General features: G+C 45.2%; 1 protein-coding gene across 2 annotated transcripts; it reads left to right on the top strand.

Annotated features, from left to right (window-relative positions):
* Positions 1–9,440: 9,440 nt before the first annotated feature.
* RNF114 (ring finger protein 114) lies at positions 9,441–25,755 on the top strand. Of its 2 annotated transcripts, none has more exons than XM_059705331.1 (6): positions 9,441–9,619; positions 13,199–13,349; positions 16,442–16,548; positions 16,923–17,037; positions 21,252–21,359; positions 23,968–25,755. In XM_059705331.1, the coding sequence occupies exons 1-6, from the start codon at positions 9,480–9,482 to the stop codon at positions 24,031–24,033; spliced, it is 687 nt and encodes a 228-aa protein (XP_059561314.1). In that variant the 5' UTR covers positions 9,441–9,479; the 3' UTR covers positions 24,034–25,755. The 2 variants fall into 2 exon arrangements, with proteins under 2 accessions (XP_059561314.1, XP_059561315.1); XM_059705332.1 differs by lacking the exon at positions 9,441–9,619 and adding an exon at positions 10,209–10,382.
* Positions 25,756–27,163: the final 1,408 nt, after the last annotated feature.

The raw sequence follows: 27,163 nt of genomic DNA, 5'->3' as shown, positions 1-27,163 counted from the left end.
CCTTTTTGATCATTGTAATATAGTTTTGTATGAGAATGTCTTTTTTTTCCTTTTTTAAAATATATTTTATTGATTTTTTACAGAGAGGAAGGAAGAGGGATAGAGAGTTAGAAACATCGATGAGAGAGAAACATTGATCAGCTGCCTCCTGCACACTCCCTACTGGGGATGTATCCACAACCAAGGTACATGCCCTTGACTGGAATGGAACCTGGGACCCTTCAGTCCACAGGCTGTTGCTCTATCCACTGAGCCAAATCGGTCAGGGCGAGAATGTCTTTTTTTTTAGGAAATGCCACTGAAATATTTATAAGTAAAGGTGCATCATGTCTACAAATGTTTTATATAGAAAAGGCTAAGCAACCATCCAACCAGTAGCTATGACATGCAATGGCCACCAGAGGGCAGACACTCAACACAGGAACTGCTGAGCTGCGGTGACTTGGCAGTGGCAGTTCTTGGATGATGCACCCCAGAACCAGAGAGGAGGGAGCCTGATTCCAGGGTGTGTCACCTGAGAACCACCCTCTCGAAATCTGGGACCCCTCGGGGGATGTTGAAGAGCCAGTTTCGGCCCAATCCCTGCAGGCCAGGCTGAGGGACCCCACCTGCCAGAGGGATCCTGGTCACTCTGCAAATGCCCTTCAAGCCGTGGCGCCAGCCTGTCTCACCGAATCCCGCCCTGCCGGCCACCTTCTAATTAACTTCCTTTCAATGTGCACGAATCCATGCACCAGGACGTGTGTGTGTGTGTGTGTGTGTGTGTGTGTGTGTGTACACATATACATACTAGAGGCCTGGTGCACAAAAATTTGTGCACTCGGGGGGGGAGGGGGGTCCCTCATCCCGGCCTGTGCCCTCTCGCAGTCTGGGACCCCTCAGGGGATGACCACCTGCTGGATTAGGCCCGCTACCGGGGGGATTGGGCCTAAGATGGCAATCAGACATCCCTCTGGCAGCCCGGCAGCCCTCGGGGGATGTCCACTTGCCAGCGGGGAGCAGGCCTAAACTGCAGTTGGACATCCTTAGCACTGCTGAGGAGGCAGGAGAGGCTCCCACCACCACCACTGTACTGGCAGCCATCAGCCTGGCTTGTGGCTAAGCAGAGCTCCTCCCATGTGAGAGCGACCTGACCACCAGAGGGCAGCTCCTGCATTGAGAGCCTGCCCCCTGGTGGTCAGTGTGTGTCATAGTGACCAGTCATTCCCAGTCCTTCTGCTGTTAGGGTCAGTTTGCATATTACCCTTTTACTATATAGGATAGAGGCCTGGTGCACGGGTGGGGGCCGACTGGTTTACCCTGAGGGGTGTCCCGGATCAGGGTGGGGGTCCCGCTTGGGTGCCTGGCCAGCCTGGATGAGGGAATGATGGCTGTTTGCAGCTGGTCACACCCCCCTCAGGGTGGGTGTCTCCCCTGGGGTGCCTGGCCAGTCTGGGTGTGGGGCTGAGGGCCGTTTTCAGGCTGGCGGGTGACTGAAGCTCCCAACCTCTCCTTTTTTTCTTTTTTTATTCTGGGATTTATTTACCTTCTGTGGCTGTCACTGGAGCTGAGAGCCGGCTTTAGCTCTGAAGCTCGGCTCCAGCTCTGAGACCTCAGCTGCTGAAAGCAGGTATCTGGGTTTGTTTGGGTTCTATAATTGTAACATAGTTGCTTAGAGTGCAAACTCAGAGGCTGGCAGTGGCAGGCGGAGAACCTTGGCTTCCTCCGTCACTGGAGCAAGCAAGCCTCCTGTTTGCTTCAGCTGCCTGGCTGCCGGCCACCATCTTGGTTGGCAGTTAATTTGCATATCTCGCTGATTAGCCAAAGGGAAGGGTAGTGAAGTTACGGTTGATTACCATGTTTCTCTATTATTAGATAGGATTCTAGTGTCCCAGTGCATGAAATTCCTGCACTAGGGGTGGTCCCTCAGCCTGGCCTGCGCCCTCTTGCAGTCCGGGAGCCCTCAGGGAATGTCCGGGGAGTGGGCCTAAGCCATCAGTTGGACATCCTTAGCACTGCTGCGGAGGCAGGAGAGGCTCCCGCCACCGCCACTGCGCTTGACAGCCATGAGCCCAGTTCAGGGCTTCTGGCTGAGCAGCACTCCCGCTGTGGGAGTGCACTGACCACTAGGGGGCAGCTCCTGTGTTGAGCGTCTGCCCCCCAGTGGTCAGTGCTCATCATAACGATTGGTTAAGCAGCCTTAACATATCATTAGCATATTACGCTTTGACTGGTTGAACGGACAACCGGACAACCGGACAACCGGACAACTGGACACTTAGCTTATTAGGCTTTTATTATATAGGAGATATATATATATATATATATATATATATATATATATATATAGAGAGAGAGAGAGAGAGAGAGAGAGAGAGAGAGAGAGAGAGAGAGAGAGAATTGGGGAATCTGGTTGAAGGGGTTTCTAAGAGTTCATTAAAACATTTTTTAACTTTTTTGTAAGTCTAAAATTATTTCAAAATTAAAACTTACAAAAATAATGGCCTAAATACAAAATAATATTTTATCTCCTACAGCCAACGAATAAAAAAAGACAAGCCAATAAAAAATGAACAAGAGACTTGAGCAGACATTTTCCAAAGGAAGCCATACAAATGGCCAATAAACAAATGAACAAATGCTCAACATCATCCATCATTATAAAAACCACGTGGGGTGTGCAGGAGGCAGCTGATCAATTATTCTCCCTCATTGTTGATGTTTCTATCTCTCTCTCCCTCTGACTTCCTCTCTGAAATCAATAAAAATATTTTTTTAAAAAATCAAAACCGCAAGATCCTACTACACACCTACTAGAATGGCTAAAAGCAAAATGTAGACAACCAAATGTTGGTGAGGTTGTGAAGCAACTCATACATCATTAGAGGTTTTGGGAAATGTTTTTGTTTGGCAGTTTCTAATAAATTTAAATGACCCAGCAATTCCACTTCTATATGAATACTTCATTTTTCAATGTCTTACTAATTGTGATGACTTCATTCTATCGTTAGCCCAATGTCTCAAGTCACAATATATGCAGTTGCTGCTGATGGTAGTGGATTTAAATCTCTATTTCAATCAGTCTTGATAATATTCATTGTTTAGTTCTAGTTCTTGTCACATCATACTGGATCATAATTTTTGCATATATTATTGATATGATATAGTGTAAAATGCTATTGAGCCCGCAACCATAGCGTAAAATGCTGTGTGATCTGCTGGAGTAATAGATAAACTGCTATTTTTATGTGGTCATCCCCCTACATCTTTCCTGTTTGTCCAAATCATTCACAGCCATATTCCAAACATCCATTAGGATGCCTGGCACATAGAAGGTGTTGGTTGAATGAATATTTGCATCAGCGTTACTCACATTAAAACTCTTTGCAATCCGAGGAAAAACCAAGATGGCGGCATAGGTAAACAACTGAAATTGCTGCCTTGTACAACCACTTCAAAAATACAACTAAAAGACAAAACGGACATCACCCAGAACCACAGGAAGGCTGGCTGAGTGGAAATTCTACAACTAGAAGGAAAGAGAAAAGCACACTGAGACTCAGAGGAGGTGCGGAAGTAAAGTGCAGAGGTACGGAGGCGAACGTGGAAAGGGCTGGCAACTGAGGTCGTGGCTGTCTTTTTCAATCCAAAGGGAGTCACAAGCTCCTGACTACTCTGAACTCCAGTTCTGGGTGAGTCTCTGGGGACCCAGACTCATATGGGGAGAAACTGGACTGTCTGGCATCGGTCAGAACTCGAGGGCAGCTTTCTCTCAGGGGTGCTTGCAGCGATTACTGTGGGACACTGAGACCCAGGGCTTCTTAGGGCAGGGCTGAGGACCAGCCATAGCTGTTTGCTCTGCCCTGTTGATTCCCTGAGACCCCGCCCCACCCAAACTCTGCACAGAGGCTTTTGCATATGAATGGCCTGGCCCTTTGCAATCTGAAAATTACCTAACAAACTGCAGCTGGGTCAGAGAGACCCAGAACTTCCAAAAGAAGGCCCAAGGCCCCACAGCAGCTTGCATTGCTTCACAGCTGGGCCTCATATGGGCACCTCCAAACCCCAAACAAAAAGGAGGAATCTGCAGATCTCTCATAGCTCCTGCTGGGTAGCCTCAGGAAGAGGCTAAATTAGCACCTCCTTAGAGATCCAAGAGCCAGTGTACCCAGTGGTCAGAGTGAGACCATCCAGATTACAACTCCTCAGATCCATAAGGGACACACTCAGGAGGCAGACTCAATGAGCACCAAAGCCCCACTGAAGCAAGTCTTGCCACATAAGGGTGTCTCTGGCACAGAAGTTCTCCCACTGTAGACACAGCTGATTCTCACAGTCAATTGGCCTGGAGGTCAATTCCTCCCAGTGATACCTACAACAATCAAGGCTTAACTACAAGACTGTGCACAAAGCCCACAAAGGGGTGCACCAAGAGTGTCCATCTCAGGTAATTGGGGAGGCTGAGCCACTGGGCCCTATAGGACACCTAGTACAGAAAGCCACTCTATCAACACAGGGAAGCATAAAAAATGCGGAGACAAAGAAACAGGTCACAAATGACAGAAATGGAGGAAAGCAAACTACTGGATATAGAGTTCAAAACCATGGTTATAAGATTTTTCAAGAATTTTCTAGAAACTGCTGATAAATTTAGTGAGACCCTTGATAAATCTAGTGAGACCCTCGAGGATATGAAAAAGGACCAACTAGAAATTAAGCATACACTGACTGAAATAAACAATATTATACAGAGATCCAACAGCAGACTAGAGGATCACAAGAATCAAGTCAAAGATTTAAAATACGAAGAAGCAAAAAACACCCAACCGGAAAAGCAAAATGAAAAAAGAATCCAAAAATATGAAGATAGTGTAAGGAGCCTCTGGGACAGCAAGTGTACCAACATCCGAATTATAGGGGTGCCAGAAGAAGAGAGAGAGTAAGATATTGAAAACCTATTTGAAGAAATCATGACAGAAAACTTCCCCTACCTGGTGAAAGAAATAGACTTACAAGTCCAGGAAGAGCAGAGAACCCCAAACAAAAGGAATCCAAAAAGGACCACACCAAGACACATCATAATTAAAATGCCAAGAGCAAAAGACAAAGAGAGAATCTTAAAAGCAGCAAGAGAAAAAAAGTCAGTTACCCACAAGGGAGTACCCTCAGCTGATTTCTCAACAGAAACTATGCAGGCCAGAAGGGAGTGGCAAGAAATATTCAAAGTGATGAATAGCAAGAACCTACAACCAAGATTACTTTACCCAGCAAAGCTATCATTCAGAATTGAAGGTCAGATAAAGAGCTTCACAGATAAGAAAAAGCTAAAGGAGTTCATCACCGCCAAACCAGTATTATATGAAATGCTGAAAGGTATCCTTTAAGAAAAGGAAGAAGAAGAAAAAAGTAAAGATAAAAATTATGAACAACAAATACATATCTATCAACAAGTGAATCTAAAAATCAAGTGAATAAATAATCTGACGAATAAATAAACTGGTGAATAGAATAGAATCAGGGGCATAGAAAGGGAGTGGACTGACAATGCTCGGGGGAAAGGGGTGTGGGGGGTGTGGGAAGAGACTGGACAAAAATCGTACACCTATAAATAAGGACAGTGGGGGGGGGGAGTGGTAAGGGCAGAGGGTGGGGTGGGAACTGGGTGGAGGGGAGCTATGGGGGGGAAAAAAGAGGAACAACTGTAATAATCTGAACAATAAAGATTTAATTAAAAAAAAAACTCTTTGCAATCCAAGACTATGTCCCCCTTTTTTAAAAATATTTTTTTACAGATTTCAGAGAGAGGAAGGGAGAGGGAGAGAGAGATAGAAACATCAATGATGAGAGAGAATCATAAATCTGCTGCCTCCTACACGACCCCTACTGGGGATCAAGCTGAAACCCAGGCATGTGCCCTGACTGGAATGGAACCGTGACCTCCTGGTTCATGGGTCACGCTCAACCACTGAGCCACACTGGCGGGCCCCTTATTGATTTTTACTTTCAGGCTAAGTACAGTAAGGCATGATGGGCAGGGACAGTAAACCCTGAAGGAACTGGAGAGAAAAAGGAGGCAGTGTTCACCTAGTTGGGTCAGGTGAGTCTGTGAGGTACTTGTTTGCCCCCTAGTGGTGTAGGTGGAAATGCCTCTGGGCTCCTACCGGTTTGGCAATCTTAAATCTCTTATCAGTTTGAAATTAAAGATGAAATTACCTGCCCATAGATTAATAAATGTAATAACACATAATGGTATGAATTATGCCTACTTTAGATAAGTATAACAATAAGTTTTACATGTGACCTGAGGCTAAGAGATAGGAATTGAGGGCTGGGTCATGTCTAATCATCTATTCTTCCACAGGGCCTAATGCAATATTCTTTAATTTCTACTTAAAAAGGAATGCAGAAATACAAGAGGGGAAAGTTTAGACAATACAAGTGGGAAGAGAATGACAAGTAAGTCTTCCTCCAGGCCTAGAACCTAGACCCCAGGCCCCTCATTTTCCTTTCTGATGATAGGCACTGGTACCAGATTCTCAGAACTCTGTTCAGTCGGGTGATCAATTTATGTGCCGGGACTTCCAAGCTTTAGGGCTGGGAAACCCTCAACCCTAGGCAAACCAGGAGGATTGGTCACCTTACCATTCAGAGACATCTACTCACCATACACAAATATATACTAGTTACATTACTCAGCACCTTGGTGTTATTTTAATTAAATATATACTTTGAAGATCATTCCATATCAGCTGTATATTCATTTAACAAATATATATGGAGTTACTGACCATGCACTAGGCACTGTTTTTAAAAGCTAAAGATACAGCTGGGCCTGTGTTGCTCAGTGGTTAAGCATAGACCCATGAACCAGGTGATCACAGTTTGATTCTCATCAGGGCACATGCCCGGGGTTTCAAGCTCAACCCCCAGTAGGGGGCGTGCAGGTGACAGCTGATTAATGAGTCTCATCATTGATGTTGCTCTCCTCCCTTCCTCTCTGAAATCAATTAAAAAATATATTTTAAAGCTAAAGATACAGTAAACAAACTGACAAAAATTCCTGTCCTCATGGAGTTGACACACCAGTAATGATAGCTATTGTATTTATTTAATTATTTTGCTAGCGTGACCAGTGCTGTCCTGGACATCTGAGTGTCTGTATCCTTCCCCCGTGTGTGAGTAGCTCTACAGCAGCACTGTCCACAGAACTTTCTGTGATAATGGAAATGGTTGTATCTGCTGTGTCCTGATACATAGCCTCTATGGGGCTACTGAGCACTAGAAATATGGCTAGTGAGACACAGGAGTTGAAAATTTTTTAATTTATTGATTTATTTTTAGAGAGAGAAAGAGATTTGTTGTTTCACTTATTCATTCATTGGTTGCTTCTTGTAGGTGCCCTGACTGGGGATCAAACCAGAAATTTTGGCATATTGGGAATGACACAAAGGCACAAATTTGCATTCAATTAACCTGGTTTAACTAACATGGTTTATTGATCCCATGTAGCCTCCTTACTGTGAGGCTTTTGTTTGCTTTCCAGTAGAGGCTTAATTGATCATTAACTTTCCAGGTTACGAAAACCATGTAGAATTGTTAGTACAGCCTTCCTTTTAAGAAAAGCTGTCTCTTGTTAAATAGATATATGCAAGAGTCAGTTGTGTGCAGTAGAAAGTGGAGAAAGTTGGGATTCAAAACATCTGGGATGGAGGTCTGCTCCTTTCTTGTGAGGGTAAGGTTTAGTCTAGCTCTTCAAGCTTCAGCTTCCCCACCTGTACAGATCGGAAGCTGAACCTTATCACCAGGAGGCGGGTGAACATAATATGAAATAATGTTGACTCAGGGAGGGAGGTACGCTTCCCATTATTTCTGCTTTCACTAGCAAGTCTCAGTGTGGTGATGATATCCTGTCTTCAACACCTACTTAGTAATGGCTAATCTCTTTTCAGCATCAACAGTATTCAGCATAAACGAATGCTATAGCTTTGGGGTGCTCTCCCCCACCCCCCAGAGCTTGTCTGAGTCTTTCTTCCCTCTCAGGTGTGCATCTCCTAAACTCTAAGAGTCCCCAGGAGACTTGCAACCAAGGAAGCAATTGGCCGTGGCAGCTCCACCAGGCTCATCCCCTGAACCTGTCTCTAAGACCCCCTTTTCTCTGACTTTTCAGTGAGCCAATAGCAGCCTCACCTAGGTGCTCTCCTGTTGCTTCTTCTATCCGAAGCCCTTCCGTGTTTCACTGTCATATATCCTATATAATAAAGAGCTAATATGCTAATTAGACCAAACAGCAGAACAACCGTCCAGGCAACCTGCCAAACAAAGCCAGGGCTGCAAGGGCCGAGGCAGTAGGGTCTGCGAGGGCCAAGCCCCTTGCACAAATTTTGTGCATTAGGCCTCTAGAGTGTGTGTGTGTGTGTGTGTGTGTGTGTGCGTGTGTGTGTATGTGTGTGTGTATACATATATTATTGATTTCAGAGAGGAAGGGAGAGGGAGAGAGAGAAACATTGATGATGAGAGAGAATCATTGATTGGCTGCCTTCTGCATGTCCCTACTGGAGATTGAACCCGCAACCCAGGCATGTGCCCTGACCAGGAATGGGACCATGATCTGGTTCATAGGTTTACACAACCACTGAGCCACACCAGCTGGGCTGTCCCTAGTTTTAATAAACATACTCTCAAAATCACCTGGGGGGAAAATGATATTTTTTTATTTTTAATTTTTATTTTTAAAATATATTTTATTGATTTTTTTTACAGAGAGGGAGAGGGATAGAGAGTTAGAAACATCAATGAGAGAGAAACATCGATCAGCTGCCTCCTGCACACCTCCCACTGGGGATGTGTCTGCAACCAAGGTACATGCCCTTGACTGGAATCAACCCGGGACCTTTCAGTCCAATGCTCTATTCACAGAGCCAAACTGGTTAGGGAAAAATGATATTTTTTAAATTTCCATTGTAGTTTTACAGTTCCCTTGTAGAAATAAGTGATGCCTGTTTTTTATTTATAGCTCAGGAGTGATATCAGATCTCCCTTTAAATTTTGTTTGCTTTATTTATTTTTCTTTTTGTTCTAATATTTTTCCTTTTTTGGTTTGCTTGAATTTAAAGAAATCAACTCGGGTTGAAGAGAAATATTAAATAATCGTGCATAAGTAAATACTAAGTAACAGTAATGATTTATATTTAGGAAACAGGTGGAAGCCCAAAACCGGTTCGAATTTTGCCAATCTCAAAAACTCGTTTTCCACATTTTCCAGATTTCCCTTAACTTTGCCTTTCTCTCTCTCCCTCCAATCAGAGGGGCCAGGAGGCGTGGCGCACCCCTTAGCCCCTCCCTCAGGCAGGGGCAGATCCCAGAAGCCACGCTCCTAGAGGCCCTCGCCGTCCACTAGCCCCGCCCCCGCCCCGCCCCTCGAGCGCTGGCGGACGTCTAGGCCCCGCCCCCTCGGGCTCCTCCTCCTCGGCCGCCGTTAGGCTGCGCTTCGCGGCAGCAAGATGGCGGCGCAGCAGCAGGACAGTGCGGGCGGTGCGCAGCTGGCGGGGCCCGCGGCGGAGGCCGACCCACTAGCCCGCTTTACGTGTCCCGTGTGCTTAGAGGTGTACGAGAAGCCGGTGCGGGTGCTCTGCGGACACGTGTAAGCGGCGAGCCCGGGCCTGGTCGGGGGGCGCCTGACGGGGCGGAGGGGAATGGAGCCGAGGGGCGAGGCCCCAGCCGGGAGGGTCTCGGGCGGGGGTGGGGGGGGTCTCGGCCAGGCGCGGCCTCTCCGCGGGGCCCTCCGAAGACCCGTGGAAGTTGCCGGCTTCCTCCCAAGTGTCCCGCTCTTCCGACGAGCTCCTGTGTTCCAGTGTCCTGTCGGCGCCTCCCACGCGGGACGGTGGCGCTAAACCCCGCCGGGGCTCTGGCCGCGAGAGCCACCGTTTCCCTGGGGTAGTGCGCGCGTCGCCCCTCGAGGGAGCACATCTGGCGTCATCACCCAGCTCTGCCCGGTAACGCCCATGGGCCCTGAAGTTGGGGGAACTAAGCGAGGCTGCGGGAACCAAAGGGAAGCCACGCTGTCAGCCGGAGCGGTCCGCCCTCCCGGTGAAAGGGGCCGTCGGCCTTCCTCCCGGCTCGGGGGCAGGTGTGCTGCGGGCTGTGGGGCGCGTGTTGCCGGGGGCGTGGGGGCGGCTGACGGAGGTGCGGGTGGTGATGTCGGGAGCGGTCCTGGGCTGCTGCGGCAGGTGTCTTGGGTTTGGCCGGGTTTGAATCGCAGCCTTGCTCCGTCCAACACCCAGACACCTAAACTGAAACCATTGGCCACCTCCTCCTTGCCCCTGAGGGATGGCGTTTTCTCCACGGCCTCCCTCGGTGTGCATCCCGGCCGTCACCTGGGCATTGGCCTTGGGACCCCTTTGCTGGTCAGTGGGCGCTTGCTGGGCCTCGCGGGCATTATTTCTGCAGGCACCCCGCCGGGGAAGGGCTCCCCGGGCGCGCTGACGGCTTTGTGCTCCTTCCAGGCGCCAAGCTCTTTCTAGCTTTGGGCTGTTGTGTTTGCAGCTCATTTTGCCTGAAACTCCTCCTGTCCTATCTGCACCCCCGTCCCCGCCACCCCAGATCCTTTTCAGACTTCAAAGTCCCAATGTGTTACCTCCCTTGTCGCCATCCCCATTTAATTGGCTCCCAGTTTCTTGCACCGAGCAAAATTTAGGGTCACGAGGGCAGTGACCATTTTTTTTCTGCCCCGTTTATATCCCCGGTGCCCAGCACAGTGAGCATCCATCTTCCAGTCTTAGGTTCAACAGACCAAAATATTTGTACGCCAGATGCTTGGGGCAGAGTAAGAATTAAGGTGATTCTGCCCTCAGAGTTCACAATCTGGCGAATAAATAAGTACCAGCAAATGTTCAGGCTATTGTGAAAATTCACTGTGCAATGGGAGGGTATTATAGGAATCACACTGAGGGTGGGAGGTGGTGGGGGTGGGGGTAATGGATGAATAAAGAAGCTTGACTTAGCAGAATTTACCCACCGAAGAGCAACAGCCCTTGAGGTTTCCTTGAGCCAGATGAACCTTTCCTGGCTCAGAGGTCAGGGGACAGCACTGGGATTCAAACCTTGACTCTCTTCTCTGCTCGCCATACTACTTCTGCATGTTCATCCGTTCAGAGTTGATTGAAAACAGATGCACCTCTCTGAGCCTCCCTTAGGGCCAGCCCAGTGCTCTTTTACTCCACCTAATTGGTTTTTGATAACTTTTGTACTTGGATACTTAATGTAGCTCTGGCTGGGTGTAGCATTAGATTTTTATAAAACTTTTATTTCAACCTCTAAATGACTGTCCTGCTTCAATCTAGTAGAATATACAGGTGGCTGGGTGCCCAGGAGAAACGACTTTGTACATAGCACTGTAACAGAAAGGGTGGAGCATCTGAAAGGCTGAACTAGAAAAAGGCCAGATGTAGGAAATGGAAACTGAAAGCAGGCTATTTTCTTAGCAGGCATTTATCATGACCCCAAAGGTCTTCCTTTCTGCTTTTCGGACACCCCTCTGCATTTGGTGTCATCTTTGTTTGGAACTCTGCATCCAGGTCTGTGTGCCTTCTCATAAATTTAGGCCTCAGTTCAAATGTTACCTTCTTAATGAAGCTTTCTGTGATCCACCCCAGCTGATCTCATTGCTTTGTTTTATTTCCTTCGTGCATTTAATCACTATCTGAACCTAATATTTGTGTTTTTCTCCGCTCTGGAACACAGCAATTATGAGGGTCGGGACTTAGTTTCATTCAACATTGTGCCTTCAGTGGTGAATCACTAGACCCCTCACCTTCTCCCAGCCTGGTCTAGAATTTTGCCTAGCAGAATAACATCTAGCTTAGTGACAAAGGGGAAGAAAATTCTTAGAAACAGTAAAAAAAATTGTCAGATGTGCAGATTACCTTTGATTATACATTCTGCCTTAAACCTATCAGGTTGGGTATGTAGCTGGGCTATTTTCATGCCTTATTATCCATTCTTTCTGTGTACTTCATCTCAGCATCACCACCTGTCCAGGCTTCAGGATAGAAACTTGGGCTCAGTGATTGAGCGACAATCTATGACCAGGAGGTTACGATTTGATTCCTGGTCAGGGCACTTGCCCGGTTGCAGGCTCCATCCCCAGTGTGGGGTGTGCAGGAGGCAGCTGATCAATGATTCTCTCTCATCGATGTTTCTATCTCTCTCCCTCTTCCTTCCTCTCTGAAATCAATAAAGATACATGCTTAAAAATAAAATGTTTAAAAGAATATCTAAAACCAACAACTCTATTTTCTGTGATAGTCCCAGAGTTATTTTTCTAAAATGTGAATTTAGTCTTGTTGATACTTTGCTTTAAACATCTGCTTACGAGGAAAATGTTAGGCTTTTATTTCCCTAGCTGAATCATGAGTTTTTAAGTCTAAGAATCTGTGATATCCTCTTGTTCTGCCAGCTAAACTTTCTTTTAAGGCTCTTTTTGTAGATGCTGCCTCTGAAGTCTTCCCAGCCCTGTCCTTAGGTCACAACTAGTTGCTCTTGTATTTGTGTTCCCATAGTGCTTTGCATTCACCTCTGATGATAGCAGCTCCTGTTTTTGGTGCATTTCAAATGTGCTAGATACTGTACTAAGGTCTCCCAACATTCCTAGAGCTGAGTACTACGGTCTCCATTTCACAGAGGAAAAACCGAGATTCAGGAAACCCCTCAGTGTGCTGTGACACCTTTTGCCCTGTATCACAGTAGTTTGCATTTGTTTTTGTTGCTGGACCTGTGTGTTCTTTGCAGGACCCATCCCCCCACCCTCATTTTTCTGGCATAGGGAGACGCAGGGTTTTTTGTTTGATTTTTGTTAATGCTCACATGAGGGTATTTTTTCCATTGCTTTTCAGAGAGAGTGAAGGGTGGGGGAGACAGAAACATCGATGTGAGAGAGACACAACTGGTTGCCTCCTGCCTGAGCCCCAGAGAGGCCAGGGGCGAACCTGCAACCCAGGTACATGCTCTTGATCAGGATTCGAACCCGAGACCCCTTGGTGCGCAGGCCAACGCTCTAAGGACTGAGCACACTGCCCACGGCAGGGGGACTTGGTATTTGAATCAGGAATAGGGAGGAAGTTGTCTTTAACCCATTATTCATTGATGTCTTTTAAAAGTTTATCCATTTTGTTGTCTTGTCTTCACAATGCATGACTCAGGTTCTCTGTATGTCTTGTTCTAGCTTTTGCTCTGCATGCCTGCAGGAATGTCTGAAGCCGAAGAAGCCTGTCTGTGGGGTATGCCGCAGCCCTCTGGCGCCTGGCGAACGAGCCGTGGAGCTCGAGCGGCAGATTGAGAGCACAGAGACTTCTTGCCATGGCTGCCGTAAAAATGTATGTGGAAGGAAAACGGAAGAGTTGGTCTTTCTGTGATGAGATGGGGTAAAACGTAGAGCTGTTGCCATGTAGTTTCTGAAGGTGGAGCATGATGGATGACTAATAGCACATGTGCTTGCTGGTTATCTGTGGCAATGGCTGTGCTGTTTCATTTCGGTAACCTTATTGGGTTTTTGGGTTGTTTTTTGTTTTAAGAATGGGCTTAGTAATTACATATTTTAGCTCTGAAAACCATAGAAATCAATTATCCCAGTTTTTCCCTATAAATGACTCATTTTTCCAAAGCATTATGCCTAATATTAATTAAAATATGACAAAAGGATATTTCTTAATGTCTTTTAATATAAAATAAAGTCAGTGACTCAAAAAAGTTATCTGCTTTAGTTAATTTGAGAGGAAATTTAAAAATCTATATCAGCACTGGTCAGTGTGGCTCAGTTGGAGAGTCGTCCCGTATACCAAAAGGTGGTGGGTTCTGTTCCAGTAAGGGCACATACCCAGGTTGTGGGTTTGATCCTCAGTTAGGGCACATATGGGAGGCAGCCAGGGGATGTTTATCTCTCACATCGATGTTTCGCTTTCTCTCTGTCCCTTCCGCTCTCTAAAAATCAATTAAAAATGTATATAATTACAGATATAAAAATCAATTTTTAGCACCTGACAGGGAAAAAGTTACTATGAAATGTTTGATTATAATAGCAAGATCTAACATCTAAATGCACCCATGCTCTTTTGTGTAACCATATTAGAGTCAGATATATTTATTTTAACATCTGTTGTAACGAGAAATACTACTCTCTTGTTTTCTTGTTTTCCAAGAGATATACACAGGCTTATTGGTTTTTAAATCATTATAATTTTGTTAATTCCAGACAGTACAATAATCTCTATATATAAAGGGCTAATATGCTAAGTGTCCGACCATCCATCCAGTTGCTATGATGTGCACTGACCACCAGGGGGCAGATGCTCAACGCAGGAGCTGCCATGACGCACACTGGCCATTTACAGAGAAGTGGCGCTGCGGACCTGGCCCCCATAAAGCAACACTTGGCTTACCCCAAGTGGGACACAGGCCCCACCACCACCCCAGAGTGACCACCCACCAAATCGCAGCTGACACTGCTGCCAAGACCCCATGGCGCAAAATGCGGCCAGTAGCCCAGCCCAGAAACGGTCGCTGTGGGGGCGCTGGGTAATGACGTCACATAGCAATGACTAGCCTCCTTGCAGTTTCTTCAACCCAGGAACACGGCTTGCTTTATAGCCAGGTGCAAACATTTCACACTTTAACCAAATGTCTGTGAAGCATTTTCCTGTGCCTCATCTCACTTGATCCTCACAGAAGTCCTGGAGTAGGTAGATAGGAGACTTGGTGGAATCCTATTTTCTTTTCCTTAGCTGGAAAACGGAGATTTAGAAAGCTTAGAAACTTGACCCGACTGAAAAGAAGTAAGAAATAGTGTACCTTGAAAATGACTTCAGGTTTTCTCATTGCGCAGAATATAGTCAAACACTGCTGCAGTTAAATATTGTACCCTTTCTTCTCCTTGCGTGATCTACAATAATAACCTGCTTCGTGTTGATATTTACTGCTGTGTTGCTGACAGTTACCTGGAAGAGAAGTTGGGGTGTTTCACTGGGCTGGAAATAGTTTAGCTAAATCAGAAAGCAGGTCTAATTAAGCAAGTTTATTCTATATCTATAAAAGGCTAAGTTGACTCGAGCATGCGCCATACATATAAAGCTCAAACTGGTGCCAATCGCATGCATGTGTTTTCTGTCATTGTTGATCGTGAATTTGGTTGACACTTCTATTATAGAGAAAGGGCGAATAGCGATATTAAAATATTCTAGTTAATTTCCTTTCAACGTGAATGAATCCGTGCACCAGGCCACTAGTATAAAATAATGTAGGCTTGTTCCCACTCCATAGCTTACCTCTTTAAAGTGGTTCAGTTTAGAAGACTGAAAAATGTTTTCTACCCTTTGAAAAACACAGATGTAGGATTTTTACAAAATAGGATCATACTATAATATATATTTCGACAACTTTTTTTCACATTTAAAACAATTTTTCACCAAAGGACTGTTGGACGTTCATGTTAACGTCATTACTCTAACACCTTAGTTAAATAGTCATAGAATTCATATGCCTTTAGCACGAGGGGTACACAGTGGGTACAGTTCTGAATGAGGCTATTTCCCATTCCTTTTCATTGGGAGCTCTGGTTGCTAGCTTGAAGTCAAGTACTTTAGCGGGAGATAAGACAGAAGCATCATGGTAAACCAGAACTCAAATATTGAAGCTTTTTTTTCTTGTAGTTTCCTTTAATTTAAAAAAATCAAGAAATGAAAATCATGCAAGCATAATGGGGTTTGGGGGGGGATTTTTCTGTATGCTTTTTATTTTCCCCATTTTAAAGATTAGTGATAGTATTGTGGTATACCTCTAAAAATATTTTTTTTGCCCCCGTATCTCCCCTCTTTCATCATTTCTTACACAGGTTTTTTTTTCTTTTCAGAACACCTGTCATGAAGCACTCTTTAGGTTTTCTTTTCTACAAAACCACTAGGTTTTATAGAAGAAATATAATTCAGATTTAGGGTTTTTTTGTAAAGATCATTTACCGTAATCTGTTGATTTGTACTTTAGCTTGAATTACTAGCCTTTATCCCTTTTACTTACATGGTCAGTTTTCTTTGCTGCACAAAATGGAATGTAGTTCTTGGCTTGCTGTAAGCAGATGAATTTAAATTAGAGTATAGAAAACTTTAAAAACTTCACTTGGTTTGGAGTGTGTCTGTAAGCAGAGAGCATGTGGCAAATAAAGCGGACCTCTAGGAGAGTTAGTGAAGAGTGGAAGCAAATGTCCTGATTTGGTCAAATAAAACACTAATCTTGGTCTTAACAGGAACCCTGCAACAAACAGTCAGGGGTTCAGCCCCATCAGCACAGCCAGGAGACCGGTGAGATGTTTGCCAGTGTGGAATAGGTGTAGTTTTCATCTTGCCCTTGTTTGGGATAATGTTGGGCCTGGTACAGGGTTCTGACTAACTTGTGGCAACTCTGATTCTTCCTGTCTCAGTTCTTCCTATCTAAGATCCGGACCCACGTGGCTACCTGTTCCAAATACCAGAATTACATCATGGAAGGTGTGAAGGCCACCACCAAGGATGTGTCCCTTCAGCCAAGGTAAATGACTCACATCACTCCCTTACGTCAAGGTCATCTTTTTTGTGTGTTTAATTGTCACACTGGACACTTTGCATGTTCGGGGTTGCGTTGTATGAGCTCTAGAAAGTGAAAGTATAATAGTTATGCTGGCTAAAGCTGGTGCAAGTTTTTGTATGGGGGGTGGTGTGGAGAAGCACTCCCTGATGTTCACTTCAAATATTAGCTGTGCTGATGTTATTTTCAGAACATTTGACCTGACTGAAGTAATTATCACAATCCCTGTCATAAACCGTTCAGTGAACTTTGCTCCTTTTTCAAGGTAAAGTGGCTGAAGTTGCATGGAAATGTCCTCACAGAGGTGTTTTTCTTTTTCCCTGCCTTTCATCTTCCAGGAATGTCCCAAACCGTTACACCTTTCCTTGCCCTTACTGTCCCGAGAAGAACTTCGATCAAGAAGGACTTGTGGAACACTGCAAGTTATCCCATAGCACGGACACCAAATCTGTGGTAAGAGTAACTTTTTTTTTTTTTTCCTTAATGGAAAAAAGTCAGACCTACAGAAAAAATTACAGGCATAGTATAGTAAACTCTTATGTATCCTTTACCTAGATTCTCAGATTAATAACATGTTACCATATTTGCTTAACTATACTTTCTATATACAAATTTTTTGCTTACTATTCAAGAATAAGTTACAAATATCATGTCCCTAAATACTTCAGCATATATCTCCTAAGAACATTTGCTTTAAAAAAATCACTTTTTTGTGTGTTTAATTGTCACACTCAGGAAATGTAGCTTTGAGACAATCTAATATCTATTGAGGGATTCATGTTTACATTTTAGCAATTGTAATGTTCTTCATATCGGTCTTCCCTGTCCCCAAGTCCCAGATCAGTGTGTTAGGTTTAGTTGTCATGTCTCTCTAGTCCTCAGCCATTCTTTGTCTTTCATGACCTTGCCATTTTTAAAGAGAACAGGCAAGTTTTGTAGAATGTCTTTCAGTTTGGGCTTGTCTGCTTCTTCATGATGAGATGCAGGGATGCTCCATAAGTGATGTGTCCTCCAGATTCCACATCAGGGAGCAAGTGATATCTCTTGGTTCATTGTTGGTATCTTTAACTTGCATCCCTTGGTGTCTACCACATTTCTCCTCTGTCAAGCTGCCATTTTCCTTTTAAGAGTAGCTTTTTCATAGTTGTGGAGAAAAAGAATTCAAACTAAAATGATTAGGAAAATGCTTATCAGTCCTTTGACATTTAATTTAAATAACACAGGTTGATGCTTCTTGTTTTGAAAAAACTGTTTGAATTTGGTCCATCTTCAGCAGTGCTGCCCTTCCCTCTTATTGTGATTGACAGACTAGTTCGTTTATTTATTTATTTATTTATTTACAGACTAAGTCTTAATACAACTTCCTCTATAGTTTGTTTCAGTTTTCCCATTTATCTCAGACTGTTTCTCCCGAAATATATACCTAATTTTATGGGCAGTCTTCAGCTCCATTGCTGTAAAAAGTGAGGCACACACTAGAATTTTCGTGAGTTTTGCTAATAGGAGTAGGCCTTGTGGCATTCTTTATTTCTCTGTTGGAAATCTTAAGATCCAGTTGGCCTTTTCAGGAATATCTTAAATCTCCTCTTGACTTTATTGAACTCTTTGTCAAGTACAAATTCTGGTCAGTGCAGCCACTTTCCTACACTAGACTCCCAGGATTCTTAACGGTGTGCTGCAACAGATTCTACCAGTGAGCCCCCTCTCCATCTGCTTATCCCTGCTCCCCAAACTAGGGGACTGGGCTGGCTTGTCCCATCGAGCATCCCATTTTCAGGACCCTGTTACTGCTAGGCAGGCACAGTCTGTAGTGGCTATTCTCTGCATTAAGTTCCTGGCATGAGCTGCCCTGATCTTAACTAAGTTCAAAGTATCAGGTGTGTATTCTTTCTTCTATCTCAGGAGGTCTGTGATCTACCTCTGAAGTCACAGACTGGCAGCCTATGGGTTCTCTCTGGCCCATACACATTTTAATTCCCTTAACTTTTAAAAATGCTTCCTGCCCTAACCGATTTGCCTCAGTGGATAGAGCATCAGCCCTCGGATTGAAGGGTCCCGGGTTCGATTCCAGTCAAGGGCGTGTGCCTTAGTTGCAGGCTTGATCCCTGGCCCTGCAGGGGAGGCAGCCAATCAGTGTGTCTCTATCGCATCGATGCTGCTCTCTCTATGTCTCTCCCCCTCCCTTCCACTCTCTAAAAATCAGTGGAACAATATCCTCAGATGAGGATTAACAAAATAATAAAAATAAAAATGCTGCCCAAGCCTGTTTGGCTCAGTGGATAGAGTGTTGGCCTGCGGACTGAAGGGTCTTAGGTTTGATTCTGGTCAAGGGCACATGCCCAGGTTGCAGGCTCAATCCCCAGTAGGGGGCATGCAGGAGGCAGCCAATGAATGATTCATCATTGATGTTTCTATCTATCCCTCTCCCTTCCTCTCTGAAATAAATAAAAATAAATTTAAAAAAGAATAAATTGGCCGTAACCGGTTTGGCTCAGTGGATAGAGCGTCGGCCTGCGGACTGGGGAGTCCCAGGTTCGATTCCGGTCAAGGGCATGTACCTTGGTTGCAGACACATCCCCAGTGGGAGGTGTGCAGGAGGCAGCTGATTGATGTTTCTCTCTCATTGATGTTTCTAACTATCTCTCTCCCTTCCGCTCTGTAAAAAATCAATAAAATATATATAAAAAAAAGAATAAATTGATTCTTTAAAAAAAAAAAAAAACCACACAAAAAAACCTCTAATTTTTTAAAAATGAAAAGAAATAATAAATATAAAAATAAAAATGCTGCCCTAGCTGGTTTGGCTCAGTGGATAGAGCATCGGCCTGCGGACTGAAGGGTCCCAGGTTTGATTCCAGTCAAGGGCATGTGCCTTGGTTGCGGGCACATCCCCAGTGGGGGTTGTGCAGGAGGCAGCTGATCGATGTTTCTCTCTCATCGGTGTTTCTAACTCTATCCCTCTCCCTTCCTCTCTGTAAAAAAATCAATAAAATACATATATTTTAAAAATGCTTCCTTTTTTGCCTGGCTGGTGTTGCTCAGTGGTTGAGCATCAACCTATGAACCAAGAGGTCACGATTCGATTCCCAGTCAGGGCCCATGCCTGGGTTGCAGGCTTGATCCTCAGTAGGGGGTGTCCAGGAGGCAGCCAATCAATGATTCTCTCTCATCATTGATGTTTCTGTCCCTCTCTTCCTCTCCCTGAAATCAATAAAAACGTATTTTTTTAAAATGCTTCCTTTTTGCTGAAATAAGTATGCCAAACTTAAATCTAGGTGTTGGGGGTAAGGGCTGGTTCATCAACCTATCATCTGCTTTTCTGTAGGTTTGAAGTTTTTCATAGTAAATTTTAAAAGGCGGACATAAAATTTTAACATATCTTTGCCTGTTTATGTCTGTCTGTAAAATAAAGTCTTAGCTGTGGATTGATTCGGTTGCGGGTTAAGTGTATTCATAATTTTGATCAGTATTGCTGAACTACTCTGGTTTCTGGTACTACTACCTAATTTCTCCCTTTTCTCCCCTCCTTTGGCTTCTTGAAATTCATGTGATCATTTTGTCTTTGTTGAAGCCTCTCTTTCTTCAGCCCTTGGCCCCCTGTCCCATCTCTCTCCCTCTACAGAACTCCTTAACTGTCAGTATTCCAGCACTTCCTTTTGGGAGCTCCTCCTCTTCCAGCCCTCGTCCTGACTCATGCCCCAGCTGCCTGCCTCACTCTGCCACTCAAGGAGTCTTCCTCCATTTCAGATTCATCTCTTGCCTACCCCCTCTGTCACCATATCTTCCTGGTAAATGGTGGGATTCCATCCCTAAGCCGGATGCGTTTGCCTGCTTCTGCCCCTCCACAGCTTCCCTCTGCCCATTTCCATGAATTGTCCATTCTAGCTGCACTGATTGTCTGGCTGTTTGCCTATAATGCTGCCTCTTGGCCTTTTCTCCTTGCTACCACTGTCCCTCTTCTGGAACACCCTTTCATGTGCTCTTTGGCTTTCCCAATGCCTCCCAGTCTTCAAAACCCAAATCAACTGCTTGTATGAGGACTTTTCAGCCTGAGCCCCCTCATCTGACCATTTACTCTGTGAAAACAACGTAAGGCTGTGTTTTAACTTCCTTGGGACATTGCTCATCTGTCATTTCTTTGGTTTTCTTTGTGTCTTGAATCATTCTGTGTGAAGGGTGGAAGGCCATAGTCTAGACCAGCCGTGGGCAAACTACGGCCCACGGGCCGGATCCGGCCCGTTTGAAATGAATAAAACTATTGAAATAAAAGACCATACCCTTTTATGTAATGATGTTTACTTTGAATTTATATTAGTTCACACAAACACTCCATCCATGCTTTTGTTCCGGCCCTCCAGTCCAGTTTAAGAACCCATTGTGGCCCTCGAGTCAAAAAGTTTGCCCACCCCTGGTCTAGACCCCCACTGGGCTGACACATTGTTCTAACCACAGTAGGAGATAAGAAAAGGGTAGTATCATGGCTTAAGCCTTTACCCACCCCTGAGTATTATTTGACTTGATATCAATGTGCACACAAGGGAGTGGCCTGGCCCTGGACTGGTGTGTCAGGAAAGCTGTCCTGGGAGCGCGGGGTTCAGACACGAGCCACAGAGAGTGGACATCAGCTCAGACATCAGGGGCCTAAGACCATGCTTCTTTGTTGAAAGGTTTGTCCAATATGTGCTTCAATGCCCTGGGGAGACCCCAACTACCGCAGCACTAACTTCATCGAGCACATCCAGCGGCGGCACCAGTTTTCTTACGACACCTTTGTGGTAAGTGGAGCCCACGCTCTGATCCCTTCCACCCCCATTTTACCTGGAGAACCTTGGGCCCTATTGTTGAGCTGTGTCACTGATGCTATAGGTTCCCTGGAATGTAGCCGTGTGGTCTGAGCCAGATGAGTGACGACAGCCTTTCTTGAATGACACTGAAGATGAACTGGCCAGCCCAGCCGGTGTGGCTTGGTGGTTGAGCGTCAACCTATGAACCAGAAGTCATGGTTCGATTCCCAGTCAGGGCACATGCCCGGGTTGCAGGCTCGATCCCTCATGGGGCACGTGCAGGAGGCAGCCAATCAGTGATTCTCTCTCATCACTGATGTTTCTGTCTCCTTCTCCCTTCCTCTCTGAAATCAGTAAAAATAAAAATATGCATTGGCCAGCTATCTAGACTGAGACATGGTGACAAATTGCTCCTAGGTGTTTGTTTGGTTTTTTGCCACCATCCTCCCCATCCCTTTGGTGTGTGTAGTTTCTACCTGTTACAGACCTGGTTTGAGATTTTTGGGGGGTTATTTTTGTTCTTTGTTTTTTATTTCAGACGGGGGGAGAGAGAGAGAGAGAGAACATCAATGATGAGAGAGAATCGTTGATCAGCTGCCTCCTGCACGCCCCACACTGGGGATCAAGCCCACAACCTGGGCATGTGCCCCCAACCAGAATCAAACCCAGGACTGTTCAATCCACAGGCCAATACTCTATCCACTAAGCCAAACTAGCTAGAGATTTTTTAGTTTGTTTTTTAATTTTTCTTTTTTTATTGAGAGGAATGGAGAGGAAGAGAGAGATAGAACATCAATGATGAAAATCATTGATTGGCTGCCTCTTGCATGCCCCACACTGGGGATCGAACATGCAACCCGGGCATGTGCCCTGACTGGGAATTGAAAGGTGACCTCCTGGTTCATTGCTCGACACTCAACCACTGAGCCATGTCGGCTGGGCTGGTTTGGGATTCTTAGCTTAGATGCCCATGGGGCCAGGCAAGTAATGGAAATGGTCCCTATCGGATTTTCAGGCTAGACTGCCTGTGGCGCGTTATGCTGCAGTCAGCTCCAGCTGGTCCTTGTCATGTGTAAGTACAGGCACAGTATTGCCCGTTTCCTCTGCCAATACCAACTCCAGGAAGCTGGAAATGCAGAATGGCATATATCGTCTTACATATTTATTTTTAACGTACTTCAGGTCAAACAAAACATATCCACTGGCCAGATGTGGTCATTAGATTTGTGTCCTTTCGCTAGAGCTGAGTGATTTTGAAGGACACACTGTTGACTTGGCAGTATAGTGATAGATAAATTTGGCCAATGGCTTGGAATAAACCTTTTATTTATACATGTAAGTGTCAAGTTAGAATTTTGTAGTAGTCAGTCTTTTTTTTTTTTTTTTTAAATATATTTTATTGATTTCTTACAGAGGGGAAGGGAGAGGGATAGAGAGTTAGAAACATCGATGAGAGAGAAACATCGATCAGCTGCCTCCTGCACATCCCCTACTGGGGATGTGCCCACAACCCAGGTACATGCCCTTGACCGGAATCGAACCTGGGACCTTTCAGTCCACAGGCCGACGCTCTATCCACTGAGCCAAACCGGTTTTGGCGGTCTTTTTTTTAAATATATATTTTTATTGATTTCAGAGAGGAAGGGAGAGAGAGATAGAACATCAATCATAAGAGAGACTCATTTATATTGATCAGCTGCCTCCTGCACGCCTCCTACTGGGGGTTGAGCATGTGCCCTGACCAGGAATCTGTGACCTCCAGGTTCATAGGTCAATGCTCAACCACTGAACCGCACCAGCCAGGCAGTAGTCAGTCTTAATGGCTGTATTTCATGACCTGAGAAGGAAAGCATGACTTTTTACTGAGTTGTAAAGAGTATTCATGGTCTGATACGTATCTGAAACTCAGACTTGAAAATAACTGTCCTTTTTGTTAATGCCATAAAGATGAATATAATGCCCAAGTAGAAACTTTGCCTCGTTGAGTTAGAAAGGCTGGTTTTACCGTGGCCAGTTCAGTGGTTAGAGCATTGGTCCATGCACCCAAGGATCACAGGTTTGATTCCAGGTCAAAGGCATGTACCTGGGATGCAAGTTCCATCCCTGGTCCCGATCAGGGCATATGCGGGAGGCAACCAATCAATGTGAGGTGTCTCTCTCACATCGATGTTTCTCTCCCTCCCTGCCTGCCTTCTACTCTCTCTAAAAAAAAAAAATCAATGGAAAAAAAATATTGTCAGGTGAGAATTATTTTAAAAAAAAAGTAAAGAAAGGCTAGTTTCACTACAGTACACTCCACATATGAGTACTGGTCTGTGTCAGGTTCATCTGGGTGCTCGCTGGTCCTCAATCTCCCTATTTGAGAGAGCCACATTGTTTTTAATTATCAGGATGACGCAGCAGAGGCACAGAGAAATCAAGCAGTCAGTCTAGAATTCCATGGCTAGCATTGCCAACCATGGAGCTGGGAGCTGGGAGCTGGGAGCTGGTCCCTAGCAGCCTTCTCCAGGGCCCTGTGCTCAGCTCTCCTGCTTCTACTGAAAGTGAGTCCTTGCAACTGCAAACAAGTGCTGAGGTTGTGTCTGTGTTTTGCCCCTAGGATTACGATGTTGATGAAGAGGACATGATGAATCAGGTGTTGCAACGCTCCATCATCGATCAGTGAGCAAGGCTTCTACTGTCGGTCTCGAGTTCCAGAGCTTCCATTACATGTTATGTGTGAATTTTTAAATATACAATAGACCTGGAAGTGGTGTTAGGACAAGGTCACTTCTAACGGGGAAGCAGGTTCCCAGGTCAGAGCCCTCCTTTCCTTTGGGCTCTTCCCCTACAGTTAACCGGTTTGTCACATCTTGTCTTTGATTGCTCCTCGGCTACTTCCTGGGGTTTCTGCTGCTGCTTCCCGAAGAAAACCCAGCCTCTCACCTGTCGTTGTTTCACTCTTGTTCCTCTCATCCAGCATTTCTCTCTCAGGTCCTCCAAGCCAGCCAGGACCTTTTGTGGGTCACGAATAGCACAAATGAGATAAGTGTCTCCTCTCCTTGTCCCTGAGGTGTGTGAGCTCTGGCAGCAGTGCATCTGATCACTGGGGAACTCCTGTGCCGAGGAAGTTCCTGCTAGTTGGTCCTTGCAACAGCTACCAGAGCTGGAGTTACCTCCCAGGAAACCTTTTAGAAGTCCTGCTGGGGTGAATGTTCTGGGTTTAGCATGGTCTGACGCTGGAAGTTTTGATCAGTGATATTTTGCTGCCACTCCTGCACACCCTTAGAATGTACTGGTTCAGTCTTAAATGCCTGCATGGTGCCTTTTTAGGATAAGGTGTAACCACATGTTTTTAGTGGAAATAAGTGTTTCTAGGTTAGAAACTTAGGTTAAACTCCATTTCTCCATAAGTGGGGAGGAAGGTCGGCTAAGAGAGATAGGAGGACCATAGCTCTTTGCTTATGATTTTCAAACTAATAAGGTATTTTCAAATGACTGGTCATGTTTACTTTTCTCTTTGGGACCCTGCTTACATTCTTGTCCTTGAGGTACAAGAAGGAGTCCTCAAGTGAATAAAGAAAGAAGAGGTTTGGGGCCCGAGTGGATACCAGTTCCTTTATCTTTCGTTAATTTAGATTAAACTGAGCATTGCTTTCCTATCAGTGGGAGGTGATAGGAAATCTAATATCACAGCCTGCCATCTCTTCTGATAAGACACTTCAAAGGCACAACATCTCCTGTGAGCAGTTGTTCATGGAAACGGTCTCCTGGAAATTTGCTTTGGTAGCAGCTCAAGAAGCTTGAAGTTCAACATGTTTCACGATATTAATAAACACAGGGCTAAGAGCTGGCAGTCAAATCCACAGGAGCAGAACCTCTGATCGACCAAACGGCATCTAGATCTAGGTTTGTGTTTTCATGTCAGCCCTCTCTAATCTGATAGGAAAATTACTTCTGGTCATTGACCGAGGTTGCAAGTGAAAGGGCTTTGGGCCTGTGCCCTGCTGCTACGGGGGCTCTCCTTACCTGCCAGTAAGAACTTCAGATGCCTAGTAACCAGCAAAGACAGGGCCCTTCGGGCAAAGTAATATTTTCTATTGTGCTGTTGCTTGGGAGGCCCAGATGTTAAGCTCAGCTTCCTCACTGTAGTTTTTGGAAAGAGTTCACTCAGACCTCCCTCAATTGAGATCATCTCGGTCTAAATTTAAAGGGAAGTTTGAGTAAAACCTTCATTTGAGGGACTGAAGAGAACATGTCCGTCTCACTGGAGGTACCAAGAAACTGCTTTCTTTGTATTAAGTGCACTTCATGTATTTCTAATAAGATGACTTTCCAGAAAGTGAAATTTGTTACGTTCTGGCTTTTAAAAGGCGAAATATAAATAAATTTCATAATTTATCCAACCGTCAGCTTCAGAGCTTGTTTTCAATGCTGCCACCTGCTGAAGTCTGGGCCTGGGCACCTCTAGAAGGTTGTTGATCTTTCTGAGAGGAAGTTCCTGTCTGTCACAAGTGAGTCCCACTGACTCTGATCTCAGCTCTGACACTTCACCAGCTGAGCCTCACTGGGCCGGTCCTCTGCAAAGTGAGCGCACCCCCACTTCTCACAGTTGGGAGGTCCGGTGAGGTGAGGAGTGACTGCTCCATGAAACAAGGCTTTATGCACGTGCTTCAGCTCCGTTCAGGTGACTGAGCAGCAGCCCCAAGACATGGTAGTAAAGGTTTCACAAGTTAGGATCTGAGGTCCTGATGCTTAAAGTTCTGCACTCTTCTGCTGGCTGCGGGACATCTGGCAAACACTTTCCCTCTCGGTTTCCCTAGGATAAAAAGTGTTTTGGAGAAGTTGAGCTTTTACTATTACAGATGAAATACTCAAATTTTACTTAATTACATATATATTTAAAGCACTTAGAGATGGCTGGGTTAGCTATCACTAAACCAGGCAGAACATTAGTCCTCCAGCTCCATCTTGAGCATATGCAGTGCTCCTGACCTCTCCCTCTTTTTTTTTTTTTTTAATATACTTTTATTGATAGGGAGAGAGAGAGAAACATCAGTGATGAGAGAGAACCATTGATGAGCTGCCCCCTGCACGCCCCACACTGGAGATTAAGCCTGCCACATGGACATGTGCCCTGACTGGGAATTGAACCTTGAGCTCCTGGTTCATAGCTTGATGCTCAACCACTGAGCCACACTACTGGGCTCTCCCTCCTTTTAAAAGCAGTTGCTTCTGCCACACCATCCTGGTCTCTCTTCCTATTTCTCTACCATATTCCTTTTCATGTCTTGACAGCCGCCTCCTAGTTCCCTTCCCTTCCCTTCCCTTAGCTGTTGGAATTTTCCAAGGCTCTGCCCTGGACTCCTACTCAGCCTACACCATTCACCCTACACCCTCTCCCTGGGCAGACTTACTTAACCACTCACCACTTGGCTTTCATTACCATCTGTGTGCCCTTTGGCTGAGAGCCACAGTTCTAGACCAGACACCTTTCTGGAGCTCCAGGCCCATAGAGCCTGCTTCCTCATAGAGTTGTTCACCCATATGACTTGAAGGCATCAGTCAAGTACTGCCTGACTCTTACTGCACTCATCACCTGCCCTCTTACTACTCACATCTCCTGCTAGGTTAGGTTCTTTTTCCCCACAGGTGGTACCACCATCCCTCCAGTTGCCCAAGAATTAACCTGAACATAATCTTAAACTCCTTTGTCCTCCTCGACACCCCATGTCAACAAATTGTATTGATTTTAGCTCCCATATAACATATTTGTGTGGGTTTTGTTGTTGTTAATCCTCACCCAAGGATATTTT

Source organism: Myotis daubentonii, chromosome 8, assembly GCF_963259705.1.
Source record: "Myotis daubentonii chromosome 8, mMyoDau2.1, whole genome shotgun sequence".
Taxonomy (NCBI): domain Eukaryota; kingdom Metazoa; phylum Chordata; class Mammalia; order Chiroptera; family Vespertilionidae; genus Myotis; species Myotis daubentonii.
This window is presented reverse-complemented; position numbering and strand designations above follow the sequence as displayed.